Here is a 23,567-nt window from a genome sequence, read left to right on the forward strand (position 1 = left end):
ATGTTACTCATACCTATTGACTCTCATTGTTTCTTCCCAATCATAGTGTTTCTGGACACCACAGCCATGTCCCTGTGACCCTTAGATCTTTTCTTGCTGTGTTCATACAGAGCCAGGCATTCTATAACTGTAGCTGTTTTCTCACTTCTGGATTCCAACATAGCTCCCTATTCTATCTCATCCTTTTGAGAATCTATAACCTTTGACACATTCCTAAGCCCATTCTGGTATCATCTGGAAACTTTATGGCATGTTCTAGTTCTGTAATAATTGAGTAATCCTGATTATCCAAATTCCTAATAAGCTACATAAAGAGAACTAACAGCAAGGTCACCAACCCCTATATCCTAACCACAGCACAGAAAAGCTTCTTAGCTATACCCACATAGAGGCTAGCACATGTGTTTGTGCATGATTATTTGCCTTATGTACCATTGAATAAGTATGTCTTCATACACACCTATAAATGTGGTTTCGTGGGTGTGGGTGTGTAAGTAACCAGGGCTCGGGTTTGGTCTTGACATTTGAATAACGACTGTTTAGTATTTGACTTTAATTAGTCTCTGTGCATTGTTAGCCTCAGTTTTCATCTGCCCTCAAATATCAGAGGAAAAATGAGTTTATTTTCTTGAAATTTATTTACTGTTACCAGTGGCAGAGCAAATTCCATAAAAGAGCAGGTTCCATACAGAGCAAGTGGAAGAGTAGCTCTGAGTTGGTGAGGAAGGATGCTTGGAGTGAGGACCCAGAGTGAAGGATGGAAAGGCAGATTTCTCCCTCCTTTTTCCCTCCACTCCCAAAAGGAATGGAGGTAGAGGTATCCTGCTCAGTATTCCCTCTTCAAAATTGAAACAAAAGAGGGGAAACTTGATGCAAAGTAGAGGAGGAAACACCTCACAGCTCCTCTGTTTCTCCATCCAAGGGGATGCCAATATCCACACTGTAGTCTACAGGCTCCCCAGAGCTCAGCCAGGGAATAGGGGTTCGATTGAAAGAAGGCCGGTTGGTGAGGCTCTGGTTGTAGAGAACCAAGGGTTCACTCAGCAGGGGCCCCAGGTCAAACTTGGGCATCTGGAAGGTCATGCGTTTGGATGCCTTCTCATATCCACCATAAGGCATTGCTGTCCTGAAAAGAGGATACATTATTTTATTAAAAACCAGAACAGAAGGAAGAGAGCTTTATCAGTGAGATATTACTGTGTTGAAGATGGGGAAGTCTAGTTTGAGATTACTTCTGCACTCCTATTCTTCTCCATTAGCATTTCATTCCCCCTTCCTGGTTTCCCAAAGATAATAATGAGAAAATTAGTCTAATTGGTACCTGATAGTCTCATAAGTACTTGTGACCCAGACCAGCATTTTAGAGAAAGTAACCCCAAACACTATAGACCCAAGGATCTGAGGCCACCTTAAATTTCAACATAGAACCCCTACTCTACCTGAAGCGGTGGATAGTACATGGTCTAGATGAGAGGAATGAACATTTCCTGAAAAATCCAGGCTCTTCCCTATCGTACTTTGACACAGATCTACTATCCACAGTCTATAGAAGCCCAATTTCAAAAGTACAGATACTTAAGCCTAAGTATAAAGGACTAGAATCATACTGCAGGAACAGTAATGGAATCCTAAGCTAGAATAAAGGAGTCTCAAGAGGACTTTAAATGTGTAATATAGCCCTGGCCGGTTTGGCTCAGCAATTGGAGCGTCGGCCTGCGGTACAGAGAGACCAGGGTTCGGTTCCTGCTAAGGGCACGTACCTCGGTTGCAGTTTGTCCCCGGCCCTGGTTGGTCGTGAGGGTGGCAGCCACTCGATGTGTCCCTTCACATCGATGTTTCTCTCTCTCTCTCTCTTCCTCTCTCTCCCTCCCACTCTATCTGAACAAAAAATGGAAAAATGTCCTCGGGTGAGGATAAAAATAAATAAATAAATAAATAAATAAATAAATAAATAAATAAATAAATGTGTAATATAGCATTTAGAGTCAAAACAACCAAGGCACAGAGTAGGGTGACTTTCCCATGCCCACACAGCTATTAACTATGTGGTCTATGAACTAAAATTCAAATCCTGTCCTGGCCGGTTTGGTTCAGCGGTTAGAGCATCGGCCCACGGACCAATGAGTTGTGGGTTCGATTCTGGTCAAGGGCACGTACCTCAGTTGTGGTTTGTCCCTGGCCCTGGTTGGGTCATGTGACATGGAGGCAACCAGTCAATGTGGCTCTGTCATATCAATATTTCTCTCTGTCTCTGTCTCTCTCCCTCCTTCCTACTGTATCTGATGATACATAAAAAAAAAAAAAAATCCTCGGGTGAGGAATAAAAAAAAACAAAAACAAGTCCTGCCTCCCAGCAAATTTTTCTTTCATCATATTTTGCTGTTTCTCTGAACTAGAGTGAAAAGAGCAAAGGCCTTCAGTCAGGGCCCCCATATTCCTCCCATGCCTCCTGAAACATTTGAACCCAAGTCTTCATCCCAACTAAGAACACATTACCACACACTGGGATGCATCTGGTTTCTTCCCCATCACCCCTACCTGTTGAAGGATTTATACTGGGGGAGTTCAGCTTTGGCCCCATAGGCCAACAGGTCGATGCCAATTTCCACTTTTTGCTGAGGGTCAACCCCCATGGCTCTCTCCCATGGGGAAATATAGGTCTTGAACACAGTGATATGTTTTCCTTCTCCACCTGCCTGGTCTCCTAGCAGCCATGGGAGAGAAAAGTCAAATATTAACAGTTAGTAGCCAAGGGAAGTTAGTCTCACACCCCTGCACAAGGGAAAATGCTGGGGCCAGGGACAAAAGGTATAACATCCTCCTGGTAACTGTATAGGGTTTGTGGAATAATGACAGCCTGGGGTCAAATCTGTGACTTAAACTGAAAAGCCAGAAAGGTGACTGAGAAACAAGGCTTCTGGGTGAAATAGACACATCTCTCTATTCTTCTGGACCCAGAAAACCCGTTAAGATATCTCAGGCCACCCCTTGCCCTTGACACCCAATCTAGGCCTCATTTCTAGGGATATCACTGCCCTAGGGACCAGACGCATTACTCTTGGGTGAGGATACTTGCCAGTCCCTGTATCGCCAACCCCTGCTGTTCCAGCAGCTCCTCCTCTGCCAGTCTGGGCCCCCAGACCACTTGTACCCCCAGATCCAGATCCAGGGCCCTGATGGTGCTGTTGGTCGGAGCCGTAGTGTCCAGCAGAGCTACTTCCCATTGCCTCGCTTCCACCGACACCCTTGCTGTAGGATAATCCCTGACCAGGTGTGCCCAGCTGTCCCCCCACCGTAGGAAGGAACTTCTGGAAGTGATCCTGAAAGAAAAGGACAGAGTAAAGGGAAGGTTAGCATTGGGTATGGAAAATATATAAAGACACAGTTATGTATAGCAAGGAGGATGTGATCAGAGACAATGGCCAACCAGAAGACACTGAATCCTCTAATATTTTTCTCCTCCAATAAATGCATAATAGATAGCCTGACTATGAGGAATTAAACTTTCCATAAGGGGTAGGAACCCCTTGGCTCAGTTCCTCCGATTATGCTTAGGATGGTGACAACTCATTCTCCACACTCCTCTTTCCCATCCTTATCAAGGCAAAGAGGACCAAGACTTCTGCTCAACTAAAATGTGAGACATAGCTTTGGCATGAAGAACCCAGACTTAGTTTGAAGAACTACAGAGATCTCTGTCCCCTCCCCATCCTCATCTTGTCTAGCAGACAGAACTCTTTTCTCTCTCTTTCTCTCTCTCTCCCTTTCTCCTCTTGGTGCTTGTTGGACCAGGACTTCCTGACAGTGAAACTATAGTGGCGACAGGGAAGGGTGACCAAAAGGGCAACACTGAATTCAGCCCCAAAGCCTAAAAATAACCCACCAACTCCTTCAGGAGGCTCTCCTGGCCACCCACCATGAAGATACCCTTGCTCCACCCAGTGTAACCAGACCCAGGAAGGAAGGAGGGCTTTTGGTCTCCTAAAGTTAGATATAACTGGCTCAGCATTTTTACTCTGCTTCTACATAAAGGCCACTCACAGACATCTCTGCTCCTGGCCCCATGTAAGCATCTATTTCCACTATCCCCTGGCTGCCCAGGGAAGGTAGAGGGGGAAAAAAAGAAATGGAGGAGATGCCCTCCTTCTCAGCTGTAACATCTTGTACCTGGCCTCTCTCCAATCCCTACTTCTCTTTCTTTGAAGGATCCTGAGTAGGGAACATAGGCTCTTCAAAGATAGTGTCAGTCCTCACAACTGGGATCTTTAGATGAAAGAATGACTCAAAAAGGAGATGGCTATAAAAATTCACTTAACTTGCCCTGGCTGGTGTGGCTCAGTAGTTAGAGTGTCAACCCTCCCAGTGAAGTGTTATAGGTTTGATCCTCAGCCCCAGTTGGGTCTCGTATAGGAGGCAACCTATTGAGATGTGTTTCTTTCACATTGATGTTTCTCTCTCTCTCTCTCTCTCTCTCTCTCACCCTCTCTCCCTTCCTCCTCCCTCTCTGCCACTCCCTCTAAAAATCAAATCAATGGAAAATATATCCTCAGGTGAGGATTAAAAAAAATTCATTTAACTCTTTCTAGGGTTACCAGATTTAGCAAATAAGATTATAGGACACCAGTTAAAGTTGAATCTCAGACACACAACAAATACTTTTTTAGTATAAATATGGCAGAAATATTGCATGGGACATATTTATATATGAGAGTATCCAATGTATATCTGAAATTCAAATTTAACTGGGTGACCTATATTTTACAATTTAATTTAATTTTTATGTCTCAAATATTTTTTGTGAGAGAAACACATCTCAATATTTTTGGGGACATACTTATACTAAAAAACTATTTATTGTGTATCTAAATGTTAATTTAAGTGTCTTGGGATTTTTAAAATTTTATTTTTAAGTCCAAAATATTGAATGGGACATACTTTAAAAAATTATTTGTGTGGCCCTGGCCAGTTTTGCTTAGCAGTTAGCAGTGGTTCTCAACCTTCCTAATGCCACGACCCTTTAATACAGTTTCTCAAGTTGTGGTGACCCCCATCCGTAAAATTATTTTCGTTGCTACTTCATAACTACTTTTGCTACTGTTATGTCTTAGGTGACCCCTGTGAAAGGGTCGTTCGACCCCCCCAAAGGGATTGTGACCCCCAGGTTGAGAACCGCTGATTAGAGCATCGGCCCACAGACCAATGAGTCGCAGGTTCGATTCTGGTCAAGGGCACCGACAGCAGTTTCAGTTTGTCCCCAGCCCTGGTCAGATCCTGCGGGAGGCAACCAGTTGATGTGTCTCTCTCACTTCGATGTTTTCTCTCCCTCTCTCCCTCTCCCCCTCTCCCTCTCTCTTCCTCCCTCCCACTCTATCTGATAAATGGGAAAATATCCTCAGGTGAGGATTTAAAAAAGAATGTTTGTGTGTATCTCAACTTGAAAACACAGAGCTGGGCTTCCTGTGTTTTTTGTTTTGTTTTTGCTTCCTGTGTTTTATCTGGTAATCCTATCTTTAACACTTACCCATTCTGGGAAGGTATTTTCTCCTTGAGGGCATGGTACTCCCCACCCCCTTCACTAGCTCTAAGATAATGACTGAGTTTCAGAGGTGGACTGTACCTCACCCTGGAGTTCTCTATATCTGGGTGTTTTAATGGGCTGTTAACTTTGCAGGAAGGGGGGGGGGGTTGGTGGTATTTGGGAGATTTGGGGCCTACCAAAAAGCTGTCAGAAAGGGCACTAGGCTTTGAGAGTAGTAAAGTTCCGAACTCACCATTGAGCTGTCAGAGAAGACATCAGGGTGGTTTTCATAGATAAATTTCTCCACCCGCATCTGCCGCAGTTTGAACATCTTAGAGCCCCGGTTAGTGAGCAGTGACAGCTCCTCCAACATCACATCCCTGGGGACACTGATCTTCTTGCCCAGGTTCAGGCCCGAGCTCTCCTGTCCACCTTTTAGGGAGGTGGGGAGGAAGAGGCAAGGGAAAGAGGAAAGTAGGGTTTTCTGGGCTCAGACTGCAGATGCCATCCATAACTATATTTCCCAGCAGAGATTGCTAAGGGAAGCAGATGCTGTCTGTGATGTCTGATTAAATTCTGTCTAGTTTGTGAGGGATTTTGATTTCCTGGTTTTGAAGTTGGAGAGACTGCATGAGAACTGAGGTACAGAGTGGAGATAGTGGAAATACTAGAGTAGAGAGAATGAATGGGGTCAAAGGGACATGGGCATGGGCAAAAGAAGTAAAGTACATTATAGAATTGGAAGCCACTGGGGAAGCTGTAGCCTGGGGAAATGCCCAAAGGCCAACACAGTGTGGAGTTGGTCACCTCTTAGTATAGACTCCTGCCTTAACTCCTTTCCCTACTCTTCCCCTCAGTGAATTCTGGCTGCAAATAGCCTGTGCAATTTTACATTTTAGATACCTACACAGGCTCCCTAGTTTTGACGAAAGAAGCAAGGAGATTAACCATTTATTGAGACCTAACTCTATGCCACTCTTCATCATATATTTTCTTCCTTAAACACATTTCACTGACCTGTGGGTCCCATTGTCCTGGACCTACGCTGGGTAATAGGTCTCAGATTACAAGGTGAAAAGGGTGGAAGGGTGAATAGTCAGTGGTTGAATACTTTCTCCTGCCCCACCGCCACCATCCCTTACCCCACCCTACCCCTGAATTACTCTTGTCTCTTTACCCTAAGACATATATAACCTTATGATATTTCTGGGATTTTTGGACCAGAGATACTCTTAATAAGAAGCCCCATACTAAGCAGGTGCAAACATGCCATACCTCCAGTGAGTTCCATGATCAGCTTGCTGGATTTCCTCTTTTTATTGGGGGCTGGGGTTCCTGAGAGCGGCATTGTGGAGGTGGATTCAACCTGGATAGGGTGGGAAGGGGGAGTTGAAAGATGAACAGGGATTGGGAAGGGTGACTGTCTACAGTAAGGCAGTACTGCTTAACCTAGAGTTAAGGGCTTCAGGGAGCAAAATTTCATAGATTTTTCAAAGAAATATATATTCCCTCAAATGGTGAAAACTCATTGCTTTAGGGCCTCTCTTTTCTTGAGAGGCAGGGCAGAAACTATAGATGCACCCTCTGTCCCTACCTTCTCCCAACCTCTTTTCAGCTGTTTTACAAAGTACTGGTGCATGCATTAGGAACACAGTGTGTGTTGTGGGGCAGGAGCTAAAACAAACAACACACAGGCAGGACAATGCACCCAGGTTTTATTGGCATGATTTGAAAATTTTATTTGCATGGGGATCTCAAATTGGGGCTGCCATCTCAAGCTCTGGTCTCTCCCCAGTCTTCCCCAGTCCTCACGGGGGAAGAAAAATGTTCTGCCAGGGTTGAGTAGAGCCAGCCAAAAACATTCTCCATAGGAAGGAGAGGTTGTTGCTCCACCATTGGGCCAGCTGGAATGTGGCCTGGGAGGTCACAGCAGTGCTCCCTGCTTCTTTTCAGTCACTCCTACCCCAGACCCCAGAACTGGAGTACAGTGGGGGTGGGGTTGTCAGGAGACATTTGAACCTTGATGCATGTCAACTCAGCTGTATCATAGCAGTGGGAAATTGAGGGAGGACAGGAACATAATAATAGCGTCTGGCAGTGAAGGAGGACAAGCTGGGAAAGATACAGACTTCAGCTCCTCAACAGATGTTGGCAATCAGCAAAAATGCTGTCTTCTGCTGAGTCCTGTCTCACAACACATCTGCAATTCTACTAACATAGTGGGATCTACTGAGGTCAGGGTCCAGGAACTGCTAAATGGACTTTCCGTGTACCTCTCAGGCTCAACGAGGTTCTTTTCTTTCCTCCAGCCTGTTAGAACCCCTTCTCATTCCTCCAGTGCCCTCCCCCAATATCTCTATTTTCCCCACCCTCCTGGGCCCCTCTCCTTCCAACTCTGTGTGGCTCCCCTGAACTGGACAACTAGGAGCTGAGCATAGACGAGTGAGGGGGACAACTACCCCAGGATCAAGGGTCACTATTGCACACACAGACACAATAGTCAATAGAATGGGCTCCAGCCTCTCTGGTCATAGAGTTGGAGACTTACCAGTTATTTAGGTGGTGGTCAGCTCTCCCTGGGGTCCAGCAGCTTTGGAGGACTGAGCTGCTGTGACCGGAGAACCCGAGCTGGGCAGGCGTGGGGGCAGCACTGGCAGTGGGGGAGGGAGGGTGGTTATTAATAGAGATGATGAGTACAAGCAGCTCAAATGGCACAGGGGGTACTGAGACCCTGGAACCAAGATCCCGCCCTCCTTGCCCAGAGGCTCAGGAATGAAGGAAGGGCCTTTGGGATTCTCCCACTAAGCTGTCTGAGCCAGAGATCAATCTGCCCAAGGACTCCCTTTTGCTTGACAGACATCTAAAGTCTGAGATTCAAAGAAGCATTCAGGGAGAAATTGAAAACTGAGAAGGAGAGAGGAGGCAGGAAGCAAGTGGTAGATAGGAATTCAGAGTGGGAGAACAAGAACCTGGAGAACATGTCCAGAGAGCCACATGGAGCCAATCTAGACCACAGCTGGAAGGACATGTGGATGCATTTTGGGGGTGGGAAGGCTTAAGGTGCTATTTTGGGGAAAGACAAGTCTCTTAACAATGGAACTAGTCTTTGAAAGTTCCTGGATGGGTTGATCTTTCCTCTGGGAGGGCCAGATCTTAGCAAATTAAGGGACTGAATTAACCAAACCCAGTGTTTCCTAAGCTATAAGGGAAGATGTGGAGAAGACTTGACCAATTTCTGTTTTTCACCTCTATTTGCTGTTGGGGTGCTCAGTTCAGCCTACTCTGCAGGATAGATGTTGATGTCTCCCAGAGAAGTGCATGAAGGCTTCTGATCTGCCAAGGCCTTACTCTCTGAGATTCCTACCTGGGCTTTCTTCAAAGGAACACACCCCACCACAGGATCTGGACTGTCCCATTTGCATTGTTCCAGAGGAACCTCTGGGCAGGGGCACTAGCTGGAAAGCCCCTCGTGAGAAGCCTGTCATTTGCCCAGCCCTTTCCTCAGTAGCTCCATGAACACTCTGGATCCTCCTCTATTTTCTTCTTAGGTTCTGGAACCACTGTATTGTGGCTGCTTTAAGAAGTGGTTTTTGTAGCTCCCAGAATACCCCCCTGTGCCTCTGTGAGCTCTCTACTCTTCCTGACCATGCCCTTTTCCCATCCTAAACTTTTCAGTTTCAAGCTAGGGGCTGAAAGGGCTTCCAGCCCCTTGTAGTTAGCTTCTTCCCAGACCAGTTTAGCCTCTAGATCCCTCATCTTTTGTCATTCTTTTCCATTTCCTCCCAACCCAAAGAAGCAATTAGGAAAAAAATAAAATAAAAGCATCAATAGCAAACAGTGATTTCATCATCACTACCATCCTCCCCTCAAAAACAAAAACAGCTCTAGCTGGTTTGGCTCAGCGGTTAGAGCATCGGCATGTGGTCCAGAGAGACCCAGATTCGGTTCCCGTTAAGGGCATGTGCCACTGTTGTGGTTTGTCCCTGACCCTGGTTGGGTTGTGTGGGTGGCAGCCACTCGGTGTATCTCTCTCATGTCGATGTTTCTCTCTCTCTCTCTCCCTCCTACTCTATCTGAACAAAAAATGGAAAAATGTCTTCAGGTGAGTATTAAAAAAAAAATCAAAATTTTGGGTTCCTGTGATTGAGTATCTGAAACTACCAGGCAGGTGAAAATACACTATTTTGCCTATGTTCACTGGGCCCTTTGGAATTCTGAGACTGTACTACTATGTAGCATCTGGGTTATTGGCACAAATATGCCCCCTGCTGGCAAAATTGGAGCAATGGTATTTTCCTTCTCAGAAGTCTTTAATTCTAGTTTGCCTCTTGTACCTTCTCTTTATTAGTCTCAATACACACAATCCACTTTCTCTGTTGTTCTTCCCTCTCCCACCCCACCTTCACCTCCAGCTACTGTTTTCCCATGGAAACATAGTTGCTTCATCCAGGGAGCTAGGAAATGTTGATGGCAAAAAGGCTCAGAAGGCCTTTCCAACTTCTCTTAGTTCTGTAAACTGAGTCCTAGCTTGGGAGGTATGGAGCAGAAGATTGAAAGAGGGAGAATCTGTGTGGATGAGGAATGGAGGAAAGGGAACCAAGGGGAGTGGTGGAAGTGGCTAAATAGAAATGGGACAGAATTGGTAGAGAAGAGCAAGAGACCAAGGGTAAAGGGCAAAAGAGTGAAAAATAGGAGGGCAGGAATGGAGAAAGAGATCAGGAATCAAGAGATTAGAACAGGGAAATGAGTTAGAGATGATTAAGGGGAGATCAGGATTTTGGTATAAACCTAGAAAAAATGACAGCAACAGAAGGTGTGGGGTATAAGTTTATTCTTGTGCACAAACAGAAGTACTGTGACTCACACCCAATATGCAAAGGAAATGATCAATTTCCAGATCAAGCAGCAAATGTGACCATTGGTAGTCATGGTGAGAGGGGAGTCTACACTCCTCTAGGATGAGAGATCAGGACCTGAAGCTGGAAAGGAAGCTGGAAAGGAACAGGAGCTTGGGATTGAGGGATGGGTAGGACTGAAAAGCATGTTTCCTTGCCCTTTCCCAGGTAGTCAGGACAAGATGCAGAAGACAGAGAGACAGACTCAAAGGAGGTAGCACAGATATCAACTGTTTTTTCCCTCAACACTCAGCATATATTCTCACATCCCCCCACCATCATCCACTTCACTCTAACAAATACATTCTTCTCCATCACATTTCCCTCAAACCTCCTCTTGCACACAGTTGGTTTCTTGTTACCTAACCTTACTCTCTGCCAACACTGCATTCTAACTCTCTCTCACCATGCTCCTCTGTGACTCAATCAATTTCATTCATTTCTGCTCTGCTCCTGGTTCTGCCTCACTTTCCATACCATGGCTCTTTTCTTTCTGTCTTAGGTTTATGAGGAAATAAAGCCAATACTTTGTTCATTCTTAGAGCAAAATTTTCTTTTTGTTCATTTCTTGGGTGCTTGTTGATCAGCATGGACCCCTCAAGTTTCTAAGTGTCTGAAATCCTGAGGAATAGAATTCTTAGTTTGATTTCTGATCTAGCTGGTATAACTCAGCCCATACAAACTGCCTTGGTCCTTCAAGTCTTCTCATATTCCATAAATTTCACAATATGCTGTATATAACTCTAGTGAATCTCTTTCTCCGCACTAGACTATCCATGTGGGGTTATCTCACCCTACTTTCATTAGCGCAAGGGTGAGACCCACATTGGGTCTTTATTTAGATCTCTCTTATTCTTGCCTCGGACAGAAGAGCACATCTGTGCACAAGCACACACACTGGCACACGCACACACACTGGCACACACATACAGACACGCACACGCCTAGGTATATGCCAGCCAAGTTTGGGAAAGGTGAGAAGTAGAGAGTAACTTAGTGCAAACAAGGATCAATTTAGTTCCTTTGCTGCCTTCTTGCTTGAGCTCTCAGTGGTAGCTTCTCTGTGTAGCTTCTCAGTGACTGTTATGAGACCCACAAAGAAAAGAACAAAGAGAAATAAAGACCAGTAGGGAAATATGGGAGGAGAGACCTAGAGATAGAGACAGAGATCCAGGCAAGAGACTACAGACAAAAAGAAGCACAAATACCAAAGCAGAGATACCAGGTTGGAAAGCAGCAGGGAGGTTGGGAGCTGGGGGTGGGGTGGGGAAGTGTGTGTGTGGGGAGGGTGATACCAACTCCAAAATTATTTCTGGCAGGAGGGAATTTAGCTTCCAGATACTTGAGAGAAGGGGCGGATTGGGTAGGAGAAGCAACTTTAGGAACTGGATGTTCCACCTCTCCTTGGTCCTGGGAGCTGTGCCCTTCTCAGTGGTGGCCTGTCCCAGGCCTCCACACATGAGCCTGCAATCCCGTTCTGGTTGCTGAAAACCGGGGCCTGGCTACCTGGAAGCCACAGGAGCTGGGGGAGGCTTCAAGACCCCTGGGAGATCCTGGAGGAGGGGCTGGGCTAAGGACAGGGCCCGAGGCCAGTTCCGCCCTCCAGATGGGCTCATCCAATGTAGTGGCTGCTCGGGGGGCAAGCACAGTGGGGGCCAGGGGCTCTGCGGTGGGCTGGGGTACTGGAGTGGAAAATCGACGGATCTCCTGGATTCGCGCAGTTTTGGGGGGCCCTGCGGGGGTGGGGCCAGGAGTCTGGGGAACCTCATCAAAACAGAACATGGCAGTTTTAAGTTGGTAAGGCTGGTGCCGCATGAAATCCAGAGCCTTGATGCCCTGCTTGGGGGTTGCCCGCGGCCCCTGGGATTGGGCCTTATTAGGGAGAGTTCGGGCAGCTTGGGGGAAAAAGGGTGAGAGCAGTGGGTTGTAAGCAATAGGAGGCGGAGCACGGATGTTGGGTGAATATTTCCAGGAAGGGGGCAGTGAGGGAGTAGGAGAAGGGCTTCGGGGCTGATGGACAACGCCAGGATTAGGTGTAGCTTCCACTACGTACCTATCTGCTCGGCTTTGCCGCTTGGCAAATAGTTCCCCACCCCTGCCTTGAAGCCTTGGTGGCTCAGGGATTCCAGCAGAAGGGGTTGCCCCATTCACTAGCCCATCAGGGAACCCTCGAGATGGGGGTTTAGGAGCCACTGGGGGTGGAGTCTTAGGAGTCATAGGGGGCGGGGTCTTGGGAGCCATTGGAGGCGGGGTTTTAGGTGTCACGTGAGGAGGGGTCTTGTAACTCCTGCCCCCTGGTGGCTGCATGAAGTTGCAGGCTTCAGCCCCGAGGCTCAGAGCATCCTCTTCTGGACCAGATTCAGCACCCCCGGACCGGGGTTTTTCATCCAGATTCTGCACCAGCGATAGCAGCTCGGGGTTGGGCGAGTTCTTCGTCTCCTCGTTCCCCGGCCGGAACATCTGCTTTCGGGTCCCCCGACGCCGGGCCTCCTGGAGGATGCCAGTGCGAGCAGCTGGCACAGAGATGCGCTGCTCCCGAGCGCTGGGGGCTTCGGGGGCCGCGGGGCCTGGGGCCGGCGCCTCTAAGCGCGCAGCGGGTCGCAGAGGCGCCGAGAGGAAGATAGAAGCGGTGGAGGTCATGGCAGCTGTGCTAGAGGGAGCGGGGGGCTCTGGGGCCCCGCCTGGCGTAACAGGACGATTGGGGGCTGGGATATACAGGGAGCTGGTGGCCGTCACGGGGCCTGAAGAGCGTGGGGTGCTGGGGGAACTGGAGGCTGACAGGTGACTGAGAACCCCTGAGGTGAAACTGGGCAAAGGGGTGGGCCCCTGAGGAGAGGACTGGAATGGTGGTGGGGCGGGGCTGAGGCCTCCCACGCTTTCATTCACCCTCTTGGGGGCCAGGGGCCGGAAAATAACCGAGGTGGTACCTGGCCGCTGCCCCTGTAAGCCCGGGGTAAAGGGCCTGGCTGACCGGTTAAAGATGCTTGGAGCTGGGGTAGGGGCCCCACCGCCTGGGAGGAAGGGTGTGCGGCTGGCTAAAGGGCCTGGCGACTGGGGGAGCACTGCCGTCTCCGGCGGAGCACTCTGGGCCCGAGGTGGTGACTGCAGGCCCCCCTCGATGGGCATGGCTGCTGGACCATCCTGGGCCAGCTTCTGGGTGCTGGAGGCTGCGCGCTGGCGCTGCTGTTCAAAGAGCTGGACCCCTCTCCCCGAGGCCTCACTCAGCTGCCCTCCCGACCTCGAGCCCTGGCCCTCTGCTGCGCCTGAGCCCGGTCTGGCCAGCTCCATGTCCAGATAGGGGCTGTCCCAGTCGGACTGGTTGGTGAGGCTGCGGGCGTCGGAGAAGACCTCTTCGTCCAGCTCTGATTCGCTCGTTGGAGGGACCCCGTCTTCCTCCTCAGCGCCTGTCCCAGCCGCAGACCCAAAGCTCACGAGGGTGTATTTCTTGGCTCTCTGCCGTCTTTTCTTAAACATAAGCACCCCCTTGGAGTGGGGGTTGGGGGCTGCAGTTAGCAGGGATGCAATCGTCCGGCATTTGGTCTTGGCCTCCTTCACACTCTTCTCTTGAAGGCTCTCTGCCCGTTGCAGTTCTGAGGAGGCCAGGAGGGGAAAAGCTCAGTAAGCCTATTTCCCAAGGCTTTCACCCCCACCCCAACCTGTTCCCTCAGCCCTCCCACCTCTTTTCACTAGCCTGAGGCACAACGTCTCCTGCCTGTGTCAAAGTCCTCTGACTTGGGGGCAGATTGGAGGGTGAAAGGTGAAATCAAGGACAGTTAAAAGGAAGGCAGCTTCTAGTTGGCTGTCCCGACACCACTCTGACCACAGCTCTCCTATCCTCTCCTTCCTCTGCTCTGCTCCTATCTTCCCAGAGATGTGCTCTTACCCACCCCACACACATTCCTCCACTGCCTCCCTCCATTCCTGGCTGACAATGCAGGGGTAAGGTTAAGAGGGGTCACTTCCCAGGCAGAAAGATAAGGCAGGGCCCAGGGAGAGAAAAGATGAGAAGGAAGACTTCTCTCACCACAGAGACTACATCAGGGCACTTCTCAGAAAGTTTGGGGCTTTCTGATAAGGACACAAAGGACCCTTAGCAACAAGGATCTTCATTCCTAATTCCATCCTCATTGTGCAGTCCACAGCACATACATTCATAGAAATGACCCCCACCACACATTTCAACAAGAATATGGGGCTAGTAAAAGCCTGTAGTGGGCATTTTTCTCAGGTACTTTTCTTATATATACCCTCGTTCACACATGTATTTACACAAAAATACATAGAGTCACTTGAATATATTCACACACGTGCACACTCTAGGTAGCCCTTCTTCCCAGAGTTGCCCCTGCAGAGGTCCTTTTCCTAACAGTTTGAACAGTTTTAGAGCTGATATTGGCCTTCCAACTGCCAGGGCATTCTGTGCCTCACACCCCTGCTACTCACAGCCACGGATAGCATCAGATCCAAGATGTGGGAAAAGCAAAGTGCTGCTTTCCAAGGCAATCCTCCAAATCTTTAGGATATCTCAAGGTCACTGGTTAAATATATTCACCTTTCCCCCCAGCTGAGTGTGGGAGTGGGTTGTCTTCTTTAGGGGTCAGTCTTCTAGGTAGAGAGCCCAGGGAACCACTACCAGGCAGGCAAGATAGGATTATGTACTAAGGGGAGGCAGGGCAGGGCTTCCCATGCCATGTGGGACCTGGGAGGTGGGGCCAGGAAATGGGAGAGGCTGCCCTGCTGAAGGGACCCTGCCTTGGACTCTGAGCCATGATCCCCAGTTCCTCCTGTAAAATTCTTGAAATTCCATCTACTTTTACTCAAGATACCAAGCTGCTTTCTAATTAGGGCTCTCACTGTACCCATTCCAATGTTTATACGACGGAATAGAACTATGAATGAGAGATAGACATTGGAGTCAGAGTTCATCTTAGGGTTTTGGTTTTGGGGAGAGTTACTTCACTTCATTGAAGTTCAGTTTCCTCATCTGTAAATGAGAATGATAATAGTTACCTCATAGGGTTGCTATGAGGATTAAGTGAGCTAATGTAGATAAATTTAGCATTTAACAGTAGCCATAAGTTCCACTGTGAGTAACTATTACTATCAAAGCTTTTTTTGACACTAGCTACATCTGTATAGAGATATTTTCTTGTCCACACATATTTTCTCCCACAGACTCCCACATACAGGCCTTAATATATTCATAGATTATTCACACGTCTCTCTCATACACACACTCTCCCCTTGAGTTTTCTATAGCTCATGTGGTCACAAACCCCTTTGACATGTGACCATAGCATTAGCCTACTATGAGAAAGGGGTTGCGAAACTTTCCTTAGAAAAGAAGAAATAGGAAGGCAAAAAGGAGGAATAGAGAAGGGAGTAAGACCTTTCCCAAAGACCTCCCTTCCTAAACTGTTGATGTATTCCCCTGCATTCTAGATCCCAGAACTCTCTTAGCTATGGAAGGGTAGTACCTGCATAGAATGGGTCCTGGAGCTCAGGAACTGTGCCTGGGGCTTTGTTGGAGCTGGCTTGGCTGAGGGGCTCTTGGCTGAGGGGCTCAACGGTCTCCATGCTGAGAAAGGCAGTGTTGGCTGGAGCAGGACCAGCTTGAGCCACCCCCCATGCCTTTTAAAGCCCCTTTGTCTTGTCCCTAGAGCTGGCAGCTGAATGAGCTCACTATGCTATTTTTGGAGCCTGTCCCCCTCCCTTCTCTGGCCTGCTCCACAAGCCCTGGTGTGATAGACGTGGGCACCTGCCTACCCTTCCCCCCACTCCACCCCTCTGGACAATGATGGCTGCTTCACTAAAAATATCCCTAAGCCACTAACTACAGTCTTACCCAGCAAGATGAGAAGGGAGAGGGTGCTAAAATGAGGATTAGGGATAAGCATGGGATCCTGGGCATGCATCTGGAATTTCTTTGTGGTATATTGGACATTCTCAGGGATGTCAGACTCTAAACTGTCATGTCCTTAGCCTCTAATCCTGACTTAGAGACACAAAATTCTATGGATCAGGAATCAGAATGGTGGAAGGGAGGACTGAGAGAGATGAGAACTAGAGGGGTAATCCTGAGATTTCCAAGGTGACAAGGAAGGGCTCTGGGAGAGGCATGGGAGGCATAGAACAAGGAGAAATTTCACTCTTAGAACTTATTCTGTAGCTCACATCAAAAATAGAAGAAAGCTTGCCCAGCCAGTGTGGCTCAGTGGATTGAGCATCATCCCATGGACTGAGAGGTCCTGGTTCAATTCCTGGTCAGGGCACATGCCCAGGTTGCGGGCTTGATCGATGTCTCTCTCTCACATCAATGATTTTATCTCTCTCACCCTTCCTCTCTCTCTAGAAAAATAAATAAAAACATATTTTAAAAAATAGAAGAAAGCTTGAGATAAGTGGAATTGTTTTTTTCTGCCCAGGCCTACATTCTTGCCTGAGATAAAGAGCTGAAGATCCCTTCCTTTACCACTTCCTAGGGACTCATGACCATCCCGTAGGCTTACAGTCCCCAGGAATCCTAACTGAACTTACAAATGTCAAAGGTAGCTCTGATTCTATGCCTGCAATTACTGAAGAGCCCCAGGAGCTATGCCCTGCTTTAAAATACTTCCCTGCCCTGTATCTGGCACCTAGAAAAATTATAGCAATGACAACAAGCAAACCCTTCATTAATTCATGTCCCTTTCCAACTTCCCTACTTACCCTGTTCCTGGGTTGGGTTGAACCACTTGTACCTTTTTGCCACACTAGTTCAAACAGCACAAATAATGGGGACCATGCAAATAATTATTTTCCTCTCATCCTCATCACTCTTCTCCACTTATTCCCAAGACTATATCCAAGGGAAGCATAAGGTAGGTTATAAAGGGGTAGATTTAGGGCTCAGATTAAAAGATCCTGGCTAGGGAAAAAAGGTTCAGGCACTCACTGGCTTGCTTGGCCTTCTGGGTATAGGTGGTAGTAAGATCTTCTGCCACTGGGTGGGAAACAGGCCCCACCATAGGGATGAGATGAGGGCCAGGCCGGAGGGGACCATGGGGCAACAGCAGAGCCTCGGCCAGGGGTGGCTTAAGGGTTGCCCCATTCTCCCAAGATGGGGAGCTCACACGGCTGTCACCCTGGTTGGAAGGACCAGGGACAGCAGGTGCCGGCTCTGCAGGGCTGTCAGATAGGTAGACCTCATCAGGTGGGGCTCCTGGAGGGGTGGGCCTTGTGGGGCCACGGCGGCGGGGTCGGCGGGGCTTCTCCTGGGTGGCAGGGCCATCAGCATCACTGTCTGTTTCTCCGTAGTAAGCCTCACTGTCAGGGGGTGAGAGGAGGCTTCCAGGCTGAAGAGGCTGGGGAACTGGAGCACCAGGGGGCTCAGGACTCAGCGGAGATAAGGGTGACAGCACCTGAAGATCACCAGGGGATGAAGATCGCAAAGGCCCTTCATCCTCTACCCTGGGAAAGATGAAAGAACTTGAAAAATAGGCTGGATGACTGACAGCTAGAGAGATCTGGAGGGGATGGGAGAAGGAGGTAAGGGGAGAAAGGAGATAAAGGTGGAATGCGCTGGGAAGAGTAGAGATCTGAAGACAAATTGGGAGGCAAATGTGCTCGGAGGACTGTGAGTGGAAATGGGCTTTCAGGGAGATGTGATGATGAGATAGGCAAAAGGTTGAAGAAGGCCCACACACTCAGATACCCACTTGACATCCCATCCCTTAATTACAGATGCATTCAAGCTCTTTGGGAGATCTACGCTAACATCTATACTCCAGTACTAACTCACACACAGAAATAGGCACTTGTTAGTTGCTGAAGCCAGGCCAGTAAGATAGAGCTGAGTCAGGCAGTGGGAACCCTGGACCAGGGGGACAGGGTGGGTTGGATTGGCAGTGGTCCATACCTCCGCACAGTGAGGACAAGTTGATTCCCTGAGGCATCGATGAGGCTCATGGCACTGGCATGAGAGAGACTGATGCAGGAGACCCCATTGATGGCCAACAGCTGGTCTCTCTCTCGGAGTCCTGCTCTGCCAGCTTGGCTCCGTCTTCGGATCTGAGAAGGTGTTGGAGGAGAGACTGTAGGTGAGGTAGGGCTCCAAGGGGGAGGACAATGAAAGGAGTTAGGACAGGAAGGACCCATATGTGGGAGGGATTTTACTTTGCCAGGTTAGAAAGAGTGGAGAGGGGTATGGGACTGCAGTTAAGGGGGCCTATCTAGAGGGAAGAAGGTGCAGAGTGGAGGGAATAATACATTATATGAGGGGAAATAGGATAATCACCAAATGAGAGAATTAGAGGTGGGGGGCAGGAACTAGAAATGATGGTTTTCTAAGTTTTCCTCTAAGAGCAACAACTATCCTAGCCAATAGTTCTCTCCTAGGCCTTGGAATCCCAGGCATAATTATCTACATAGTCAAAATTTTAGAATAGTATTTCAGATTGGAGGGAGTCCTGCAGATTCTGGGAGACTGTGATTGTGTGTGTATATGTGTGCTATGGTGGCCATCATTTATTGAGTACTTACTAAATGTTAGGCATGGTGCTAAGCACTCTACATGCATTATTGCATTTAATCCTTAGAACAGTTCTATTAAGTAGGTATTATTATTATCCACATTTTACAGTTGAGAAAATTAAGCCTGTATGGTGAAACCAAAAGGGTAACAACGTCATCTGACAAGCCAGATCTTGAAATTACCCTCTTAGCACACACACTCAAAAAGGTCTTGCCTAGTGAGAAAGTGGCGTAGGAAAAGAGGAGCACTGAAGACATGGGCAGAGCAGGGCAGGGCAGGGCAGGGCTAGACTAAGCTGGGCAAGACAGCCTCAGCTCATCACATATCAGTTAGGGAGAAATTAGAACCTTTCCTACATTCCTGGAGTTTGGGGTAGAGGCACAGACCCAGGAGAGCAAAGACTGGATGGTCAGACCTGGGCCTCTGCTGCTATAATGTTGCAGAAAACTGAGACAGAGTCTTTCTTTTACTTTGCTACCAGAAACCAGGAATTCTCCTTTCTAATAGCCCCCATCCCCACAAGTAGCCTGTGCTCAGACACTATTCCCTACACCAAACTTTAGCATGCTTCCCTGCCCCCCCCACTCCTCTTCTTTACAGCCTCCCACTTCTCCCCCCAGAGACCACCACATGACTCTCCCCAGGTTCCCTTGGGTTCCCCCTTTCCCTGAAACCTCAGTATAGGGGCTCTCCCTTACCTTGGACACCTGTAAGGGTTTCCTCTGCTCGGCCCCCCCCTGAAGTCGGAAGCCCCAGGGGGCTCCCCCTGACAGTGTGACCAGCACCTCCTTCTCAGCACCCATTGCTCAGGTTGGCCTATGGCCCTTGAAGTTTGGACAGTGTCCCAAGGAAAGAAATCAAGGTGCTGGTACCCCGTCCGGCCTGTCTGTCTGGCTGTCCTGCTGCTGCTGCCCCAGCCTCCCCCCCACACACACACCACACACCACAGGCAGGCAACTTGGCCCTGGGATCAGTCCAGTCCAGCACACGTGTCCTGTCAATCGGAGTTGTGCTCAAAATAGTTGCCCGCTGTACTCCTCTCCCTCCCCCAGCTGTATTACTTCCACAGCTAATTATAGTAAAAACTTCTGCCCTCCCCTGTCCCCCATTCTCCTGCAGGAGCCTTTTACTCAGGACTCAGAGTACTAGCTTTATAACTCATGTACACGCTTTCAGGTACTGTGGCTTCCCTGATAGGATAATAGACTAATTCCAGCTGCTTTCTTCCAAAGCTCATTTCAAAGTAACAGCGCAGGGACTTCAGTTCTAGACCAAGGAATGGTTGGGTTTGTCCCACAAGTTCTCAAGCTCTCCAGAAAAGAATGCTTCTTCCTGCATGAATTTACTACTAATCAAAATGGAGATCTATATTCCAATGCAGTGCTGGGTGCAATTTAGAAAAATTATAATCAGCCTTGCCCCAGTTGAACTGTTGCCTGTTCCATAAAGCTTTTTCTGTTCATCTCCTGACTTCCTACTTATACAATAGGCCTTTCTTCCTCTGGGCTACCTATGTATTAACATTTCTATTGTTGTATTTCTCAGCCTGTATTATAGTTGTTTATATGCCTGTCTCCCTCTTAGATTGAGAGAAATTTGAAGGCAAGGACTGTATGCAACAGCCAATCAACAGCCCACAGAACAATGATGATGTAAATAGTGCTCAGCAAATGTTTGCTAAATTAAATTACCTCTTACAATAATACATAGGTGGGCCCTGGCCAGTTTGGCTCAGCGGTTAGAGCGTCGGCCTGCGGTCCGGAGAGACTCGGGTTCGGTTCCCGCTAAGGGCACGTACTTCGGTTGCAGTTTGTCCCCGGCCCTGGTTGGTCGTGCGGGTGGCAGCCACTCGATGTGTCCCTTCACGTCAATGTTTCTCACTCTCTCTCCCTTCCTCTCTCTCCCTCCCACTCTATCTGTACAAAAAATGAAAAAAAAAAAAAAATCCTTGGGTGAGGATAAAAAAAAAAAAATACATAGGTGGTCATGGAAAGGTGAATGGAATACAGGTAGGTGTGCATAAACATGCCAACCCATGTTAATAATAAAATTCCTACTTATTTTTAGGTTTCCATTACATGAATATGCCCTATGTTAAGAGATCTCTGTTATAAAACATAACATTATGGTGCTGTAATTATCAAAAGCTATAGTGTTCCCTGAATCACTATTCTCCTGGTGTGTTAAATACTGTTTGCCTTGGTATATGTAGTCATAGAAAACACTTGGGATACAGAATCAGATCTGGATTTGGATTCTTTTTCCATCACTTATTAGCTGAGTGACCTTGGGCAATTACTGGACCTCATCAATAAAAAGAGTATCTAAATATTCATTTAGTAGTCAGACATTTTTTAAGTGTTAGCTGCATGTAAGCCATTGTGCTATATCAGTGGCTTTCAGTCAACCCTCAGTGCACATTAGATTCACCTGGAAAACTTTTAAAGCTACTGCCTCCCTAAAATAAGACAGCATATAGAGCCCTGGCCGGTTTGGCTCGGCGGTTAGAGCATCCGCCTGCGGTCCGGAGAGACCCGGGTTCGGTTCCCGCTAAGGGCATGTACCTCGGTTGCGGTTTGTCCCCGGTCCTGGTTGGTCGTGCGGGTGGCAGCCACTCGATGTGTCCCTTTCACATCGATGTTTCCCTCTCTCTCTCTTCCTCTCTCTCCCTCCTACTCTGTCTGTACAAAAAATGGAAAAATGTCCTCGGATGAGGATTAAAAAAAAAAAAAAAAAAAAAAAAAGACAGCATATAGAATTAGATGATTGTATAATGAAATAATCTATCAGTGTGAATATATATATTTAATTCTTAGGCCTCAGCCTTAGGGATTCTGATTTTATTGGTCTGGTACCTGGTATTGCCATTTAAAAAAAGCACCATAGATGATTCCAATGTGCAGCCAAGATTGAGAACCAAAGTGGGGATACAGACAGCAATAAAATACAACACATCGGCCCCTAGCAGGAAACTGAATTTAGGCTCTACCACTTACTAGGAGTGCAACCTTAAGCAAGACAGAGGATACCAACTTTCCTGTGCTGATATGAGTTAAATGGGATAAATTATGTAAAAATGCTTAGCAAAGGTCCCAGTCTAGGGTGCCTTTGTGAAAGTTACTAACCTAGACTAGTGGGTCTCAATCTTCAGTGTGGGAGAGGAATCATCTGGAGAGATTGCTGAACCATAGCTTGCTGGGCCTACCTCCAGAATTTCTGATTCAGTATGTCTAGGGTGGATCTGAGATTTGTAGTTCTAACAGGTTCTCAGGTGATACTGATACCATTGATCCTAGGATCAAACTTTGAGCACCACTGACCTTGACTATAAACTCCTGAGGACAGGAACAATCTGCTCATTTACTAAAGCATGTTCAATGACTAACATAGCTTCCAGCACAGACTACAAGTGTGACTTTTTCCAATAAATGGACCACTCTGTGCCTCACAATAACTAATATTTGCTGTCAACAATATGAGAGAGCCCTGGCCGGTTTGGCTCAGCGGTTAGAGTGTTGGCCTGCGGTCCAGAGAGACCCGGGTTCGGTTCCCACTAAGGGCACGTATCTCGGTTGCAGTTTGTCCCCGGACCTGGTTGGGTTGTGTGGGTGGCAACCACTTGATGTGTCCCTTTCACGTTGATGTTTCTCTCTCTCTCTCTCCCCCCCTCCCACTCTATCTGAACAAAATATCGAAAAATGTCCTCGGGTGAGGATAAAAAAACAAACAAAAAAAACAATGCGAGAGAAAAAGTTTTGTGAACTACTGTGTTCCCAGAAACAAGAACATGGCTTGGCATACAGCAGTGCTCAAAGATAATTATTAAATGAATAAATATTATTGAAAGGATTAAATGAGGTCATGTATATTCGTAAAAATTGTACAAATATTAGCTACAATTATTGTTACTCATTAGGGGTAATAATAATTACTCCAGAAACTGTGGCTCTTCCACATGGTTGGGGCATTCTGAGAGCAGAGATCATCTGGCTTTCACATAGCTCTGCATCTAAACTAAGACGCTGTATAAAAGTGGTTAACTTAATAATGGCTGACTTTCACTGAGTGCTTATTATGGTGCCGGGCAATCTATATTACTATCAGAAGGGCAACAAGCTATTAGAAAGGCATTTAGTATTTTCTCCATTTTACAGATTAAAGAAACTGAGGCAGAGGTTAAATTGCCCAAAATAGCGAGTTGCAGAAGCAGAACTCAAACATTAAGTCCCGCAAAGGTCATGGGTGAGAACAACATCAAAGATAGAAATCAATGGGGTCAAGGGTCAGGAGGAAGTGGCTGGGGTACTCTAGGTCAAAGGTCACTAATATGTCATAGGTGATTGAGGGGTTGTTACTAAGGATAATTTGACCTAATCTCAATCGCGTCTCAGCTCGTGGCACTATAAAGCGACCAGGACATCTATAGTGGGGAAAGGCGGGGGGGGGGGGGGGGGGGGTAGCGCAAATGCATAAGAATCTGCAGAGCCACCGAAGGGGCGGCCTGATGGGAAAAGAAAGTGGCGCATGCGCGGCATCCGGGTTCCTGGGCGCGTGCCCACTGCAGACGTGGCAGAAGGAGTGCTACGGCCCTGGAGCGTGGGGGGTGGAACTTCCGGGGACGACACGACAGCTCCCTCGGAAC

General features: G+C 47.7%; 2 protein-coding genes across 3 annotated transcripts; both read right to left on the reverse strand.

Annotated features, from left to right (window-relative positions):
- Window positions 1-615: 615 nt before the first annotated feature.
- MYOZ1 (myozenin 1) lies at window positions 616-8,415 on the reverse strand. The gene is made up of 6 exons (XM_036265380.1): window positions 8,067-8,415; window positions 6,794-6,884; window positions 5,772-5,950; window positions 3,077-3,320; window positions 2,539-2,704; window positions 616-1,126 (listed from the first exon to the last, which is right to left on the reverse strand). The coding sequence occupies exons 2-6, from the start codon at window positions 6,864-6,866 to the stop codon at window positions 895-897; spliced, it is 894 nt and encodes a 297-aa protein (XP_036121273.1). The 5' UTR covers window positions 6,867-6,884; window positions 8,067-8,415; the 3' UTR covers window positions 616-894.
- Window positions 8,416-10,332: 1,917 nt separating this feature from the next.
- Window positions 10,333-19,835, reverse strand: SYNPO2L (synaptopodin 2 like). 2 transcript variants are annotated; one of them, XM_036265927.1, is made up of 4 exons: window positions 19,624-19,835; window positions 18,311-18,462; window positions 17,348-17,862; window positions 10,333-14,003 (listed from the first exon to the last, which is right to left on the reverse strand). In XM_036265927.1, the coding sequence occupies exons 1-4, from the start codon at window positions 19,726-19,728 to the stop codon at window positions 11,842-11,844; spliced, it is 2,934 nt and encodes a 977-aa protein (XP_036121820.1). In that variant the 5' UTR covers window positions 19,729-19,835; the 3' UTR covers window positions 10,333-11,841. The 2 variants fall into 2 exon arrangements, with proteins under 2 accessions (XP_036121820.1, XP_036121821.1); XM_036265928.1 differs by lacking the exons at window positions 17,348-17,862; window positions 18,311-18,462; window positions 19,624-19,835 and adding an exon at window positions 15,891-16,004.
- Window positions 19,836-23,567: the final 3,732 nt, after the last annotated feature.

The sequence above is a fragment of the Molossus molossus genome, unplaced genomic scaffold (genome assembly GCF_014108415.1).
Source record: "Molossus molossus isolate mMolMol1 unplaced genomic scaffold, mMolMol1.p scaffold_m16_p_17, whole genome shotgun sequence".
Classification (NCBI taxonomy): domain Eukaryota; kingdom Metazoa; phylum Chordata; class Mammalia; order Chiroptera; family Molossidae; genus Molossus; species Molossus molossus.

Bases quoted from the DNA above. Each gene is read 5' to 3' on its own strand.
- MYOZ1 (XM_036265380.1), bottom strand. From the start codon at position 6,866: ATGCCGCTCTCAGGAACCCCAGCCCCCAATAAAAAGAGGAAATCCAGC. The intron at 3,321-5,771 runs GTGAGTTCGGAA...CTTTTCTTTCAG, and splicing joins TCTTCTCTGACAGCTCAATG to GATCACTTCCAGAAGTTCCT. The intron at 1,127-2,538 runs GTAGGGGTGATG...TCCTCTTTTCAG, and splicing joins CAGTATAAATCCTTCAACAG to GACAGCAATGCCTTATGGTG.
- SYNPO2L (XM_036265927.1), bottom strand. From the start codon at position 19,728: ATGGGTGCTGAGAAGGAGGTGCTGGTCACACTGTCAGGGGGAGCCCCC. The intron at 17,863-18,310 runs GTATGGACCACT...CATCTTTCCCAG, and splicing joins CTTGTCCTCACTGTGCGGAG to GGTAGAGGATGAAGGGCCTT. The intron at 14,004-17,347 runs GTGAGTGCCTGA...TGGCCTCCTCAG, and splicing joins CCAGAAGGCCAAGCAAGCCA to AACTGCAACGGGCAGAGAGC.